Source organism: Babylonia areolata, chromosome 22 (genome assembly GCF_041734735.1).
Source record: "Babylonia areolata isolate BAREFJ2019XMU chromosome 22, ASM4173473v1, whole genome shotgun sequence".
Taxonomy (NCBI): domain Eukaryota; kingdom Metazoa; phylum Mollusca; class Gastropoda; order Neogastropoda; family Buccinidae; genus Babylonia; species Babylonia areolata.
The window spans coordinates 12,520,018-12,537,714 of NC_134897.1; the positions used below are offsets into that span (position 1 = coordinate 12,520,018).

General features: G+C 39.7%; 1 protein-coding gene across 1 annotated transcript; it reads right to left on the minus strand.

The window, feature by feature from the left end:
• Window positions 1-2,086: 2,086 nt before the first annotated feature.
• On the minus strand, window positions 2,087-17,405 carry LOC143297211 (Golgi phosphoprotein 3 homolog sauron-like). Its single transcript, XM_076609422.1, has 3 exons — window positions 17,121-17,405; window positions 13,023-13,269; window positions 2,087-11,331 (listed from the first exon to the last, which is right to left on the minus strand). Exons 1-3 carry the CDS (start codon window positions 17,307-17,309, stop codon window positions 10,907-10,909), a joined length of 861 nt encoding a protein of 286 aa, XP_076465537.1. The 5' UTR covers window positions 17,310-17,405; the 3' UTR covers window positions 2,087-10,906.
• Window positions 17,406-17,697: the final 292 nt, after the last annotated feature.

Genomic DNA, 17,697 nt, shown 5'->3' on the forward strand with positions numbered 1-17,697 from the left:
TTTCAGGAATCAAACTGATATGTATACATACATACATACATGCATGCATGCACTACATACATAATACATATTATGTCCATTATGTAAAGACATAGTTGATCTTATTTTTTATTGTGAATGTCCAGCTCTTTGGAGAATTAGATAGTAACTATTGCTTGAAAAGAGTTCTGGTTTAACCCTGTGTATGCATGTATATCTTCTCTTTTTGTCATCTTCTCTGCCAAATGGTCAACACATCTGTATTTTCCTTTCCAAAGTCCTTCAAATTCTTTTGAAATTCTTGGCTGATTTAAAGTTAAAGACAATAAACTTCTTCTGTAGTTTGCTCATTTGCCTTTTTCATTGTTTTTACATGACATCAGAGGTGATTAATTGTGCAGCATGTGGTGGTTGTATAATGTTTGATAAAGGTCTGCATTTTTGGAATTCTCTGGAAGTTTTTTGAATGTCCTTTCAGAAGTTATATGGTCTCTCAGTGGTTGTCTGTGCTTCAAATATCTGTTGATTACAAATGAGCGTCACTTTTGTCCAGACTTCGATCTACCCACACCCCTACTCTAATACAAACAAACGAAAATAGACATATGAGAATAATACCTTTGTGACAGTTTTGATCTGATATTCCTTTGTCGAGGCCCAAGGAAATGTGTCATCAGCCACCATCCATAATCTCATCCCTTCTTCTGATCATGTTTGGGTAGAGTTCAAGTGGACGTGAATATGCAGATTCAATGAAAGAATGAAAGAGCTGGTTGTCAAGGTCCAAACCCAATGTTGACCCTATTGTTATCAGTGCCAAACCCGCAGAGAGATAGTCGATCATCACAAGTACCTGGGCACCCTGGTCAATGGCGGATTTGACTGGTCCCCCAACGTCGATGCTGTCTGCAGGAGAGCTAATCAGAGGCTCTTCTTCCTGAGGAAGCTCAGGCAGTTTAAGGTTAGCCCAAGGATCCTCCATCTCTTCTACCGATCCACTATCCACAACATCCTGACCTTCATCCGGCTGTGCTACCAGTGCATCACCAAGAAGGCCAACAGAGAGGCTGGAGAAGGCCAACGGAAGGGCAGTCTCATCATCGGTGAGGTTCTGACGTCACTGGACATACTGTTCCAGGGCACTGCTCTCAGCAATCTGCACAAGGTCCGTGTGGATGCCAGCCACCTACTCCACCAGGTGCTGACTGCTTGTGAGTTCAGGGGGGAGTCTTCTGAGGGACTGCTGTATATCAGGGCCAGGCTGCTTTCTGTTCATCACAGACACACTGATTGTGTGTGTGTGTGTGTGTGTGTGTGTGCCGGTGTGTGTGCATGCATTAGAATTATAGTTAATCATTCAAGAACATATGTTAAACTGTGTTAAAGGTTTTGTTCATTTAGATGAAATTTCTTTTATATGAAATTTGTTTAATATTTTCAGTCAGTGCTGTGAGGAATAAGAGTGAGTTGTATGAGATGGTGAGGAATGGGGCCTGTAGGTGGGGTGGTTGAAAGAGAGAGGAGGGGAACAGGTGGTGTGAGGGGCAGGGCAGAGGACGATAAGGGGTGGATGAAGAGAAAGTTGGAGAGTTTGTGAGAGAATGATCTGATTTGTGGCTTTATGTATCATACTTTTAACTTTTTGAAAGTGTAATACATTTACAGTTCTGTGAATGTAAAACGTTAAAATTGGACAATCTCATGCTGTCTTGTCACCCACATGCCGATTTTCCTTGTATCTTTATGAGAACAATAAAGTAATCTGTCTGAAAAAAAAAAGTTGATCTTGCAATGTGGTTTTTCACTGGTTGCCTTTGTCCAGATTCTGTAAATTCTGTGGACAAAATCTTTGTTTCCTGCTCCTTTTTTCTGTCTTGTGTGACTACTTGTTTCCAACCTTTCTATATTTTCTAGTTTCTGGCACTCAAAACTTTTAAGTCTTTTTTCTTTACCTCTCTCTGTTTAATGCCAGAACATTTTGGGCCTTGAACATGGCCCTGTGCGGTAGGCTTGGCAATACTGATTGAAGGAAGATGAAGTATGTTTCTTTGTTGGAACATTCACTTACAAACACTGAGACTTTACGACACAATCACATCACAAGCTGTTTCCATTTCTGTTATTTTAATTGCAACCGCTTGGATAAAGAAAAATAAAATCCACACATTAGAAACCCCAAGTTCGGCAAAAGTGAATCTGGAATGATGCCTCATTAACAAGGACCTAGCCCTCGTATAATACATGACACTAATATATAGTTGACAATAAAGAAAATGGTTCACAAGCACAGTTCTAGCCAAGGTTTTTTGTACATCTCATTCACTGCACCAACTTATCTTACAAAATATTATGTGATGTGTTTTTAGCTGCCATGTACAATACATCAATCCAAAAACTTCATGCTTGGGCATGCCAAAAGCCTCAAGAGGAGTCAGGGTAAAGTAGGGCTGGCTTGCATGAGAAATGTAAGCAGTACTAAGCTGAAGCACTGTTGGAGCTGCTGAGATAGCTCACATGCAGCCAGCTTCAGTTTAGCATTCCTCTTCATGGGGCTTTATGCATGTCCAAACATGCAGTTTCTGGCCCAGCAGTAAAGCAGTGTACATGGTACTTTACAGACATCCTAAGCCCACTCCTCCAATTTGAAGGTTTGTTTCTGAATTGAGGAGCGGGCTGAACCAAATGAAACAGGCCATTGATATCTACATCGGATCAAATGGGGAGTTTCCACAATTTGGGAAATACTCTGCCCTTTCTTTTGTCTTACAATTTCAAGATTGGAGAAACATTTTCACACAGATTGAAAGAAAAGGTGAAATTAAGCATCTTCAATACAGTTTTGTAATGTAAAGAAAAACACTGTTATGAAGAAAGAAAATTTAAAGTTGGGTGATGGATTCATTTGTGGTAATTGTGTGTGTATAATGGAGAAGAAAATTCGAGAACAAACAGTTAAGTTTCTCCAGTATTTATTATACAGCTGACCAGGAAAATTTCTGAAAAAGGGGGGCACCAGCCTATCTCCAAACTGGAAGATTTGTTTGTGCCACCCCCAAAAAGGAATCTGGCCCCAACAAGTTGGGGTTTTCAAGACATAATCTGCACAACTCAACATTTCTTCGTTCTTTGCAAGTAAAATGTGTGCACATCAGAAATACAATTTTAAAAACAAAACTTTTCTTTCCTAACCCCACAAGTATAATGCCAACACATCAGCAAGATAAGACAGAAGGGGGAAATTGGAGGTTTGGGCCATTCTCCAAAGAAAGTTTGGGCCAACAATTAGGCACATCATATTCATGCACATAAACCCAACGTTGACCGCTCTCATTACAAAAATTATTTAGTAAAACCAGGTGAACAAAACAAAGGTCCTGAAATGAGGTGAAAAATATTCAAGATTTCTAGATGTATAAACCAGGTGAATGGACAAGCCAGGCTGACGAAAAAACAGAATAAACCAGAAACAAAGCAACAGGAGAGGAAATGGATTGCCCCAGCAATGGATGGAAATGCACCCTCCACATTGAATCAAAAAAACAAAACCGACCTCTGCGGCAAAGCACACTGGTTGGATTAAAGACAGTATTTTATGGACTGTTTCCTGCTGCAGGAGACATTTCTTGCTATGAAAGATGAAGGGGGCCATTGGCAGACAGGGTGGCACCTCTCATGGACCAATCCTCTGCTTCCAGAGTTAGACAAATCGTGTCTCCATAGAGACAGCTGGAAGACAAGTGTGGTTGTTACTGACAGTGCTTGAGAAAATTCCACTCTCTAGCATGAGCAATTTTTGCAGCACTTACTTTGCTTATATAGTTCCGAATGATCCCAACTCAAGTCAAATTCTATATACATAGAAACATTACTGACAACAAGCAAACTAGAGCTACAAGCATTGCTTCAGCATCCCAGCCCATGACTGGATAAGAGAACAAATCAACAATCCACATCCTGGTGACTGAACATGGCCTACAGGCCCTCACAGGAAAGCTCTGATGTACTACTAGCTGCTCATAATAGGGACCCCTGCCGGAGTCTGCACTAGTTGGGACACGGTTAAGTATGTGTAATTAAATAGGCTACGACAGACCAGTAGCTTAGCTTTACTCTAAACTGACCACAGCGCTGGAAGCACAGTGCCCCAATTACCAGACCCCTGTTAAGCACTGTTCCCTTCAGGAACAGAATGGCTTGCAGTCACTTGGTCACAAAAACTGACCAAGGCAAATATTGGCTTTCAACAGTTAGACACGTTACTATTCATTACTGTCACACAAAACTTGCATTCTGGGCTTCATTTATGTTATAGCAAAATTCACAAAAGGCCAAAGGACAGGTCAAATTCAAATCAAATAATGTTGCTTATAGCCCAGCTGATCACAAAGGGCCACTGGACAAGAAAAAAACCCACCCAACTATGACAACACAAAGGCAGCCACACTACTGTTTACACATGAGCCTAAAATATTTATGTATTCAAAACAGAAGTGCTTTAGCTAAGGGATTACATGTGCAATGAAATAACCATACAAAATGGGATACAAAGGACAGTGAAAAAAATGTGGCTAAGGGCAGACTACTCTCAAAGCAGATAGCAGTTCTTTGCACTGATCTTTCTACACTGATATGGACGTGTAACTATACATGTAGCTAAAATATTAAACACATCTTAAAACTGAATAATCATTTTCAGCATATCAATTACTTCCCTCCACTTCCCCATGCCACCCCACCCCCATTGTATTGTTTATTCAAACCAAACAATCTGACAAATAAATTCCAAAAATAAATCGGAAATGGAATATTGTGTAGGGGAACAAAACGTGGCAGGTCATACCATTCACTTGCTGCAATTGTCAGGTATGAACCTTTTTAAACTTCACTGAAACATATGCATGTGTATGGAAAAAAACAAACAAACCCATCTTGTTGAACACAAAGAAATAAATGTGTGGTCATGATGACAACATACAGCAGTGCGTTGCAATGTTCATGGCACAGCCAGGAAGCTCATAGAAACTCCACTATTTGCTGTGCTCTTTCTCAGTATCGAGTGTGTTAATTTTATGCTGTTTTCACATACACATCTCCAAACAGTCCTTTCCCATCATTTGTTTTGACAGTGGAACCTCATTAAACTCAGCAAAGGCTTTGCGCATTCATTTCTTATGCGTCTGTGTGTGATTAATGTGAATACAGTGGGAACACCTCATACATATACACCATTGAAAAAACGAACATTCAAGCTTCAACATGTTGCTGAAGTCCACTTGCAACAAAAGACAAGCAAGTAGATCAGTAGTATCAATATCTACTTTCACAGTTCAGAAAATTAAAGCGAATAATGTTTATTTTGTCCAGGAACACTCATCTGCCTTTCCACAAAACACAGATGGCACTCGAAGTCAGTTACCCTTGCTCTGACTGGATGGATGGCAACCAACCTATTTTTGCCAAACGTTCTACACTGCCTGAAACGAAAGGTTTTTATTTCTAAGCGTGTGTCATGATCTCCACCCCGGTTCCTTTAAGCATCATATCATAAAACAAAAGTACACAACATGCTTAGATACCACACATCCTGACATAGAATCAACTCAAGCAGCTTAGCAAAATGTTTAAGAAAGAATAGGGTTTTCAGCATGACCTCTCCAGGATCCTTTGTAAATGTGTGCACCCACATGCAACACTCTTTTTCCACGAAACAAGCACACAACACACACACAAATGAGCACACACATTAGGCCTTGAAGGATAACAAAAATAAGTGGTTACAGCCCATTTATTCATGTCAAACCTGCAAAGAGCAAGATCTCTTCAAAGTCCTCAGGAACTACATTCTACATCATAGTACAAGACTTCATTTCAGCAAATCCCTGAGAGAAGCGAATCTTTCTTTGCATGTTTCTTTAACTTCTGTCTTGTTCCTCAACCGCATCTTTCCACTGTCCCTTCTCAATTTGAACCGGCTCAGAGGACTGAGATAGAAGTCACAGCAGGTGGGAATCAATGGTAGAGATTCTAAAGATTTGTTGTTTTCCTGTTTCCATTGGGTTTTCTTTTTTTCTTGAAACTGCAACATTCAGCAGAGAATGATAAGTTGTCCCTACCTCCCCATCATTCCCCTGAATCTATTACTTTCCAATCATTCATGGACGCCAAAATACTCCAATATAACCATAAAAATAGTTAAATGCACAGATCATCTTTTGCAACAAACAGCGTTCAAATCCAGTATCAGTAGTGATCATCCCACAAGGTACATGTCTTCCTTATAAACACAAACATCCTATCTTGCCATTTCTACACAAGGGATGAGGGGTGAGTATGGAGACTGACAGTTTACTGGGGAAAATTCACTCTCGTTTTTCCTGGGCTTTTATTTTCTTGAAACCAAATAAGGACCGAGGTATCTGAGACACTGTATAATTAATTGGGACTGGTTTATCAGGACAAAAAATACATATAAAAAATGATGCATACATTTACAGTATTTCTCAAGTTCTCACAATCAAGGCAGCACCTCCCTTTTTCTGAGCAAATGGAGAGGAATTTCACTGCCAAGGTGTAGAACTGGTGTGCCTCAGAAAGCAAGTCATACTAAACCAAATGTACAATTTCACTGGACAGATCAGAAAGACAAGATGACTTGGTTAGGTCACATCTTGATCTGAACATATTCTGAAACTGGTTGTGTGACAAACTGTTCTGCTATAGCTCTCAAACAAAAATACAAAAGCATTTCACAACTGCACTAAGCCCTTTTCCGATATCATCTTTCTGTCTAGAATCAACTTACACACCCCTCTGGAAAGAACTGCCTGCCTTGTTTAAAGCACAGCAAAGCTTCGAAAGTCTGTCAGGTGGAAGACATAGGAAACGTCAAGTGGTTTTCATCTTTTCCCAAGATGGGTCATTTTTTTGTTTGAATTTCTCTGCGGTCAATGATGTGGATATAAAAACATGCTCCGAAGTCTGATGTCCCCCATATTCCTGTACATAAAAAAAGCACAAAAAAACACACACCACCGAACCAAACCAAAACATGCAAGAGACAAACAGCAATCCAATGCTCAGACCTTAAGTGACACAGAATTCAAAGCTGAAAAAAAATTCTTCTTCACTGCTGAGGTAAGAGCCACTGATTCAATTACCTGGCAGGAAACGTTTCCTCCAAGGACAATGATAAAATGAGATCACTTTGTTGCTAAATGGTAAGGTGACAGTTTGATGGTAGCAAAATGGTACTGCAACAAGGCAGTGAAATGTGCAGCATCTAATTTTAAGCACAATATCGAAACATTTTACCAAAGGCAGGAAGCCATAAGCAACCAGAACAACAAAGTTTGTAAGGAATAAAGGAGCAACTCCATTTGCAAAGCAGAAAGTATACTTTGATATTCTACGTTAATTAAGGAAGTAAAATGGATCAATCAAAGTCAGAAGTAAAAAGTAAATAAATCTGAAATTATTCCTACATGAGACAATCAGTGCTTCCCTTTCCCCTGGGAAAAGAAAACACTATGTCAAAGGGGGTTGTAATCAAACAGCACGGTCTAGAAAGTAGAAACATAAAATTATTTCAGCATCACTTCTTTTGTTTGGGTTTGTTTCTTCTGCATACAACATGAACCAGGTCCAGGTAAAAATGATGTTTCCATGTGAGGCTCTAACATGACTACACGCCTCACAGAATCAGGTAAAACACAAATTTTCAAACACCAGAAAATGAAAAAAATTCTTTCAACGCCATCCTGCTTTATGAAGAGTTAAGCATACACATGCTTGAACTTTTTCATTAACTCACTCGCTGCCATTGTCCGCATATGCGGATGTCATCGAACAAAGCATTGGATGGCAATGTCTGCATATGCTGATTTGGATTTTAAAAAGTCGCGCTGTTGGAGTGACGTATCGGATACGAAACTCAAAAGCAGAACTGATTATTAAGTTATCTCCGGCTAACTTTTCATTCACACACACTGCGTGTGCGTAATGACACGCTCGTTAGCAGACGACAACGAAGCATACCCTCGGTCAGCTCTGCAGGCTGTTTGACAAGATGGCATCGTGTCGAAGTGTTCGACACGGTAGGAGAGGTCAAACACAACACAGCGTTGAAGCTACTTTGGAAATGATCCACACTGAAGGCTCCGATGTTGAAGGAGATAATGTTGATTCGTCGGACAGTGATTTTGAACCATATCCTGATGAACTAGAAATAGATTTGGCCGCTGAAGAGGGTGTTTACAGTGGAGAGGAAAGTGAGTCCTGACCATGTGCCAGCTGACCGACACTGACAATGAAATCACTGAGGAAACGGATGACTTTGCTGGTGTTTTTACCAGTGATTGGACTGAAAATGGTGAGTGTGTATGTATTATATACATATATATATATATATATATGTGTGTGTGTGTGTGTGTGTGTGTGTGTGTGTGTGTGAAAGAAAACAATGTCACATGCTCAGGTATACAACTGTGTGTGTGTGTGTGTGTGATTGCATGCATATATTTACTTATTTTTTGTTTTACAATAACATGGAGTTTATTTGTAGAACAAGGTGCTACAGAAATGACAGTAATAGTCCTAATACTGATGATACTGTCATTATTGTCTGTAATATTGTAAAAAAACAAAACAAAATCTAAGGTGGTTTTCTGTGACTACATGTAAAAAACTTACATTATGCTTCCATTCACATAAATATTTAGAATAAACATGGGAATAAGCAAACAAATAATTTAAACAACAATAAGAAGAAAAAGTCAGACCTGCATGATCATTTGTGTGTGTGTATGGTTGCAGGTCATGTTGCTGTGCTGAAGTGGCAGGACAAAAAGCCAGTTCACGTGCTGAGAACAGTCATGCTGCCAGCTATCATGGTCAGTGTGACAACACGACACCGTCCTGAAAGACAGAAGCCAGCTGCAGTACAAGACTACATCACCAACATGGCTGGAGTGGATATGATTGACCAGCTACTGCAAGTGCAAGGTCTGTGAAGACCTGTTCAAGTGCCACAACACACTAAGACACCAAACTGCCAACTGGTGTCCAAAATGTGGAGTTCCACTGTGTGTGAAGTTGTGCCCAGGACTCAACATAACCTGCCATGAGCTTTTTCACTCCAGACAAGACTATTGACAGTGATAATACATCAGGTTTTTGTGTACAGTGAACTCCTTTTTTATGTAGAGACAGTATTTGTGTGTGTGTGTGCATGAATTTCAACTTTCTCCACCATCTGTTCATACTTCATTGCATGTACTATACTAGGTCTTCAGTTCCTCAAATAGTGTTAGGATGTGATGTGGAACATTTGTAAGCTGTTCAAGGACACTTGGTATACCTTTCTGATGGGTGCAAAAATGCTACAAAATACAACAAAAAAAAAAGGATACTGTGATCAACAATAAGATGGTAAGTAAATAATTTAATTTTTTGCACAAATATGGAACAACATTCACTGAATACACTTACTAAATGTCAATTGTGTGGGTGTTTGTTTTTTTGAGAATTTTTTTCCCATCCTATACAAACCCTGGGTTTTCTGGGATTTGCAAGGGCAAAAACTCATGGCATGGAGTGAGTTAAAAGAAATAAAGATCATCTCCAAGAAAAAAACAACACAGACTAATAAAGGATCACAGACTAATCAAGGATAAGGATGTAGTGTTGTTAAAAATATATAATACAGCAACACAATTACAGGAAACTACCTCTTAGTTAAATGTGCCTTACAAAACAGCTACAGACATGTTTCCTGCTGCAACTTGCTGCAAGGACGGAGTTAGGTTAAAAGTTGGTAACGCTCAAACAGGGCATTTACAGACAACCAAATCTACAGTGCACTTATTTATCCCAAAACCCCATGAAAGAAAATACAGTTCATAGTGTCTAAAAGGGTCACCTGAAATAAAATCATACTTACAAGATTTACATCTCCCACTCTCACATCCATACACTTCCATGTGTTCAGAGTGATACACAATCCCAGCACATAAACCACAGGCATGTTATATGGAACAGATGCATGTATACATCTGACCAGGTGCAGGTCCGATTCGCCCATTCCCCTTTCACCTGCTCTGACTGTGCTGCTATCCTTAATGGCCTCTTGAGAGTGTCACCTTGTCACATTTCACCTACCTGCCAGTCCTGTTTAGCCTACTCAGACGCTCTCTCTCTCTCTCACTGAAACATACACATTCACAAATGTTTGTGCGCAGATACCACTATCAGCTCGTACGAACACTTGTAATTCTCTACGGGTCTTGAGACAGAAATATTATGAGTGCTTTCACAACAATGACTCCTGAGCTAATATAGTTCCATTTAAGACAATGTTTTGTCATTGTCCAAAGACATGCAGACACATTTTCCTGTATCAAAATTACTGATACAGAGACCAAACTGTCAACACGAGAGACCAGGCCAGCAATGAAGAAAGTGAGCTTTTTAATAAAATTTTTTTTTTTTTTTTTACACACACAAACTCACGCATACAAAGCAACTGAGTAGATTATGTACAGAGAATAGGTGAATATGGATCACTGGTGATAGGCGAAACAGGAACAGGTGAAATGGGAGTAGGCGAATCGGGATGACGCCTCTTATCACTTTCACTCTCAAAATATTAACCAATGATTACACCAAATCCAATGTAGACAGCTTTCCAAGAAGTTCCAAGGCCATAAAACGAGAGGTCCTCTGCACTGCCCAACCACAGTGCACAACACCTCGGCTTTCTCAAGCCCAGCAGATGACAGGTGCCCTGAAGACAGACCGGTGCCAGAAAGGCACAGGCACTTGACAGTCCCTGGGAGAATGAGAGAGAGAGAGAGATGATAGCGATGACAGAAGCATCACCACAGCTCACAGGTCTCTTGGTCATGACTGTGGTGAGGTCACAGGTCAGAGGTCACTTGGTCATGGCGGAGAAAACGGCCCACATCATGGGCACGGTGCCCTCCTTCATACTCTCCGTGTCCAGATCAAGGTCCAGCAGATCCCGCACACGTTTCATGGCTACCTCATAGTCATCATCCGACAGCGGGGCAAAGGCATTCTCCAGCACGTCTGAGGAGTGGGCCAGGTAGATGAGTGACAGCACGCGTTTGTCCATGCGGTGCGCGTCGTTGGTCCAGCGGGAAAGCACTGACTCCTGCACGCGCTTGATCAGCTTCTGTTTGAAGACACAGTCGGTGAGGGGGTGCGTGGTCATGTCGAAGAGGAGGAAGTTCTGTTTCTCTGTGGTGCACAGTCCTTTTTCCACCAGGTTCTTGGCCAGACGTTCACGCACATTGCGCAGCTGGTAGCGCAGCTTGAGGGGGTTCCAGGTCTCTCCTGTCAACAGCACATCACATCATGTTGTTTATCGCCCAATCCACATCTCTCTTGAACACACATTACATCAAATCACTTCTGCTGTTCCACATCTCTCCTGTCAACACGTATCACGTCACTCCATTTTGTTCCATTTTTCTCCTGTCAACAGCACATCACATCATCTTGTATATAACCCATTCCACAAGTCTCCTGAAAACACATCATGTCAAGTCAGTTCATGTTGTCCCATATCTCTTCTGTCAACAGTACATCACATAATGTATCGCCCAATCCACATCTCTCCTGCACACATAGCACATCCAATTACTTCATGTTGTTCCATATCTCTCCTGCACACATAGCACATCTAATCACTTCAGTTCATGTTGTTCCACATCTCTCCAGCACACATAGCACATATCATTTTATGTTGCTCCATTTCTCTCCTGCACACACAGCACAGCTTATCACTGCATGTTATTCAAAGTAAATATAAAACTCTCTCCTGCAAACACAGCACATCTAATCACTTCATGTTGCTCCATGTCCATGACTTTGAAACATGGACATTCAGCAGTGTGCTTGTATCATATAGCTATGGCCAAAATTATCATCAAAACAAGACAGGAACTTCAAATCAAATCATATGAGCACAAATCATATTGCTCATAGCCCAGCCAAACGCAAAGATGCCATTTCAGGGCTGAATACCAGTCAGTTCTTTCAACCAGTCAAAAAGAAAGCAAAATGTTATTGTGACAAAATTGCCATAAAGTGGCAAGGACTGTACAGGAAACACCAGACAGCTTTGGTGAGTCATACTGCAGATGACCTGGCTACTGATAAGGTTGATAACCCAGTCAAACTTCAAACAGGCATTCATGAATGCCAGGACCAATACCAGGATCAAGACTGCTGAGACTGACTGTCCAAACAAATGAGAGAAAAATGTTTTAATAAAAACGTATCGCCTTTTAGCCTGTAAATTATGGTACATAATAAAACTTATTCATAGGAGTGTACTATATTGATTTCATCTGACAGAAATTAAAGTATGATTATTTTTGATGAATCTAACATCACAATACTTCAATGCAAAACATTTCACCAAAGGGTATGTGGTATATAAAAAAAAAAAGAAAAAAAGAAAAGAAAGAAAAAACAGTCAAATGTAACAGCTTTGTTCACACTGTGCACTGATCAGTCATCCATAACTTGACACACATTCAGCATCCAAAACAAGTTGGAGGCCAAACCAACTGTAAAGAACCTTACCCTTGAAACAGAAGTGGAACCTGCAGACAAGGCAATAACACTAATGACACAAAATGCACACATCATCATCAAATGCCCACGCTAATGATTCATATTCCTCCTAGTTCTCACTTGACAGTTTCCATGGTTGCATTTCCTGATTACTTCCCTTGAAGTAGTTTCCTGGGTTAAAAAAAAAAAAAAAAAAATCAGAATGATCATTTAAAAAACAGCTGCTGATTCATGACCCAAAATGGCCATTTTTCTCAAGGTTTCAAGGTGTTTTACCACAGATACTGTCAGACTAAAAAGAGCGTTTTAATGTTTGAACCCGTGAACTCTGAAAGAAGTCAAGTATGAGCATTGCCTAATGTGTGTGCGAGTGCGCTCACACATTGTATACAAGTTATACAGAACTTTGTCAATACACACACACAAAATACTGCCCGACTCACCACTGAGGTACTCTATCCAGCTCTGCACCGTTTCAGGAGGCTGAGTTTCCTTGATGTGTTTGAGGGCTTCGTCCAGCAACACATCCCCTGTGGGCTGATCAGACTTGCAAAGAACTTTGCGGTTGGAAAGGCTGCGCCGCCTCATTCCTCCCTTCTCCAGCTCGATGCGACCTCGCAGGGCAAGCTCGATCAGGATGCAACCCCGCAGTCCTGAGGATATACAGTCGTTCCAAAAGGATGTGTAGCCCTGAAAGGACACAACACTATTGTAGACATGAGGTCAGGAACAAAGGAAAAGGAAGAAAAACAAAAGTGGAGAATGGAAATATATCATGAGAAATAATGAGGCAGAGAAAGAAAACTAATGTGATATGGGGAAGAATGGAAAAGCAAATCAGAATAAAAAAACAATTATGAAGAGAGCAAGTGACATTTTTTTGAAAGCATAAAGAACTGTGATGCATGTGCAACAAGTTTAATTCTAGATTCATAAACCCTTTCAATACTACAAGGACTGTAGACTATGCAATGTTCCCTGCCTTGGAGCTTCGGTTTTAATTCTGCAGCATTCCCCCCCCCCACCCCAGTTTGAACTATCAGACATAATGCCTAACCTGTGATACTTTCAGTATCATTGTCAGGATCATTGTCACAACACACTAGACGCCATGTTCTTGGCATCAGAGATCTTTTCTCATCCCTCTTGCGGCCAATCAGTGACAGCCTCTGTGCATGTGTGTGTGTATGTGTGGGTCTGTGTTTGAGTGCGTTTGTGCATGCGCGAGGGTGTAAGTGTACACAAGCGTCAGGAGAGTTCTGTGCATGTGCGTATGTGTGTGTGAGGGGGGGAGTAGGGATGCGGGGGGTGGGGGGGTAGAAGATGAGGTATGTGAGCGTATGCATGCCTACACTATGGGAGCAACAGGATATTGGAATGTTTGGGTGTGTATATATATATCTTTGTATATATGTGTGTGGTGTTGGGGGTGGGGGATATGGGTGTATGTGTGTGTGCTTATACAAGTAAGTGTTCATCTGTGTGTGTGTGTGTGTGTGTGTGCTGTGGAAGCTGTGATACGTAGCCAAGAAGTGTGTGGAGGAGGGGGGTAGAGGAGGTGCAGGGTAATGTGTGTGTGTGTGTGTGTGTATGTGAGTGTGTTGGGGCTCATGTACGTTTATGTGTATTTGACTGTGCTTTCATATCTGTGAAACTGCATGTTTGGTGCATATCTGTTATGCATATGTCGGTGTATGTGTGAATGTGTGTCTCCATGTTTTACGTTTATTTGCTTATTTATCATCATTGTTGTCTTATTTATTTATTTATTTATTATCATTACTACCTTTTTTAAAATTATAATTATTATTTATTTATTTATTCATTTACTTATTTATGTACGCTTATAGTTGACTTCATGTTTTTGCGCCTCATAAATATTAGTAGTAGTGGTAGTAGGGTTTAAAAATTTTTTTTATGCATCTATCTATTATTTATTCACCTTTAAAAAAAAAAAAAAAGTATTTATCTATTATTTATTCACTTTCTTTTTTCTTTAAAAAAAATGTATTTATCTATTATTTATTCACTTTTTTTTTCTCAAGGCCCGACTAAGCGCGTTGGGTTACACTGCTGGTCAGGCATCTGCTTGGCAGATGTGTAGCGTATATGGATTTGTCCTAACGCAGTGACACCTCCTTGAGCTACTGAAACTGAAACTGTCAGGATCAACATCACCATGCACACCTTCAACTATTTACTGTGCCCTATGGGACTATAATCATCACATTTCATAACAGTTTCCGAATTTGTTTAACACTTGCTGACTTTCTAGCCATGATCATTTATACAAAACTTGAAAAAAAGACAATACTTTTGTTTGATATATGTGTTAAAACTGTCAGCACATACAGAAAGACTAAACTGTGGTGATATCTGATTCTGAGTTCTATTGTTGAGGTTACAGATTTACTCTCTTTTGCCTGTTCAGTCGTGAAACACATACAGATTTCAGACATTCTTTACTACAAATTCAAAGTGTTTGTTCCAATCCTGGAGTAAACTTGAAGTTATCATACTTGACTGTAATCAAAGGAACAGAGAGAAAAACCTCATGCAAAGAGAGAAAAATCTCATGCACATTTTTCACAATTCCATTCCAATAAATATGACTACTGTCCTAAGCACTAACACTCCCCAAAACTGAAACCAAAATATATACCATAACTAAAAATAATCAGTACATAGTACATGCTTGGCAATCCAAATGGTCACAACTGTAACTAAGGAAACAACTTGAGTTAAAGACCAGAGAGCTGCCACTTACACTACAAGTTACAGGACAAGCAAGAGCTTTAGCTGCAAAGGTTGGAAGAGATATCCAACATAGAATGAAATAAAGAGTCAAGCTCTATTCAACAATAAGTAATTTTGTTCCTGGTAATATAGAAGAGTTTGAAAAGGGAAAACCAAAGGCCAATCATTGTCACTATGTAAAGTTGCAGAATAGAATGTTATACAGCTGTACGATGTATGTATAATGATCTATTATCCTTTGCAGGGCACCTTGAAAAATACCATTTAACTTTAAGTTCACTTTGCACTGCTTATTAAATCTACATTTCCCATATACTCCCTAATGATATTCATTTTTTATTATGCAAGTTCTGCTGAGGTATAAATAATAATTTACTAAATGAATGACAATAATGTAGATCTATCATCAAAGAGTGTGTGTGTTTTGTGTGTGTGTGTGTGTGTGTGTGTGTGTGTGTGTAAGCGCACGCACATGTGATACAAACATGTCTGTGTCTATATGAAAAGAATATGTCAGGTTGCTTTAACAGTTTATGAAGCAGCATAATTAAGGTTTGTGATACACATTCTTTATTTTTTGTCTGAACTGAGATTTTTCCTCTTCCATATGAGTGTTATTGTAATTCATGTCACAATAAATGTGAACACTAGTTTTCATTTTAATCATTAATCAATCATCAAGAACCAGCCCTGAAATGGCCCATTTGCAGTCAGCTGGGTTGTTAACTTTTTGATTTGTAGTTACTTTTGTTTTCTCTGCATAGGCGGATAGTAGTTTGAACAGGACAGGAATGTCAGACCCCTGCTGGAGCCTTATTGGGTCACGGTTAAGTATGTGTAATATATGATTTGATTAGAATCTTCATGAATGTCTTCGCCTAATCAGTGTACTAAGATAACCTCTCATTTGCATTCCCTCTCTAAATCATTCTAATCATACTGAAGCTTTCATCATGGTAGATAAAAACTGTGAAGATGGGAGATTAGTATATATAGTTAATATATACATACTACCATTTGCATTCCCTCTCTTATCATATTGAAACTTTCATGGATAATAGAAATCGTGAATGTGGGAGGTTTGGAATAGATATATATATATATATGAAATATATAAATTACCTAATTTTAGATTGGTGTGTATGATTGTGTGGGGAGAGAGGGGAGGTAGTATCTGGTAGGGTCTTGGGGATGAGGTGTGGGTTTAACTGATCTACCAAAAATGAGTGAAATGCATTGTACTTGTCGGCTTAATATACATGTAAATAACAACTATAAGCTGATAATGTATACTGAAACAGGTATGTGCTGCATTAAGGGGCAAAGCTGTTTATTTCCAGGAATGGTCATGCCAAAATTCTTAAGAAGTTTCAGTTTGCACCAATCATTCATAAAAAAAAAGTGAAACTAGAACTTCCTGTGGAATTCATCAGTTGTAGACGCCTAGGCGGATCCTTCCTTTTGTTGTTGGTTTTCTCATGTCCAGTCCATGCTCCAACTGCTTTTTCTGATTTCTCTCTCTCACACATACTGTTAACATGCACACACATTTTGTCACACACAGACAATGTGACACATACTGAGACCGACACTGCTCAGTGTCACCAACCACAACACACACAATGTGACATATTGAGCCTGACACTGCTCAGTGTCACCACCCACAAACACACATTTCACAATAGCACACATGACACTGACTGTTTAACAAGGCAGACTGATTTTAACTACACTTCCGATCGCCAAACAAATGTTAAGTAGATCTACGAATAATTCAAAAGCACCTCTCTGTCTTTTAAACCAAGCAGAAGAACTTCTTCCATGAGAGTCAGCCTTGTCTCTTTGGAGTCATGGTCCGTTTCCTCTTCCTCGCCTTTGGGCTTTTCGTCTCTGTCCTCAACTCCACCATCAGCTCCCATGGTTGAAGTGACTTGTCGACGTTGTACATTCGACCGTTTGTATACCCCCGACATTCTTAAAATTTTTCTGCCGACAAACCCAAGCTGAATCCTGTTATTAACTCCCCCTCAACCGAACAACAACCCGACAGCTCACCAATGGCCGATTGTTTAGACGTCAAACTTCGGCGAGAAACCACGAGAAAATTTATTTTGAAACTTTTAGTTTATATTTTTCAAAATAATATATTTCGATACAACCTTTGATCTTTTATGCAAATAAAAGATACAATGACTATTTAGTATTAAACTTGCAATATGTTAAATCTCGTTAAGATGAGACGTAGTTTAATGTGCTGGAGTCGTCTGCAACCACGAACCAATAAATTTATGTCCGTGTCTGCAACTGTCGTATGAAAAAACAAAACATACACAGACGCACATTCACTAAATCATTAATTGT

Bases quoted from the DNA above. Each gene is read 5' to 3' on its own strand.
- LOC143297211 (XM_076609422.1), bottom strand. From the start codon at position 17,309: ATGTCGGGGGTATACAAACGGTCGAATGTACAACGTCGACAAGTCACT. The intron at 13,270-17,120 runs GTGCTTTTGAAT...GTGTCCTTTCAG, and splicing joins TTGGTTTAAAAGACAGAGAG to GGCTACACATCCTTTTGGAA. The intron at 11,332-13,022 runs GTGAGTCGGGCA...TGCTGTTGACAG, and splicing joins CTGGATAGAGTACCTCAGTG to GAGAGACCTGGAACCCCCTC.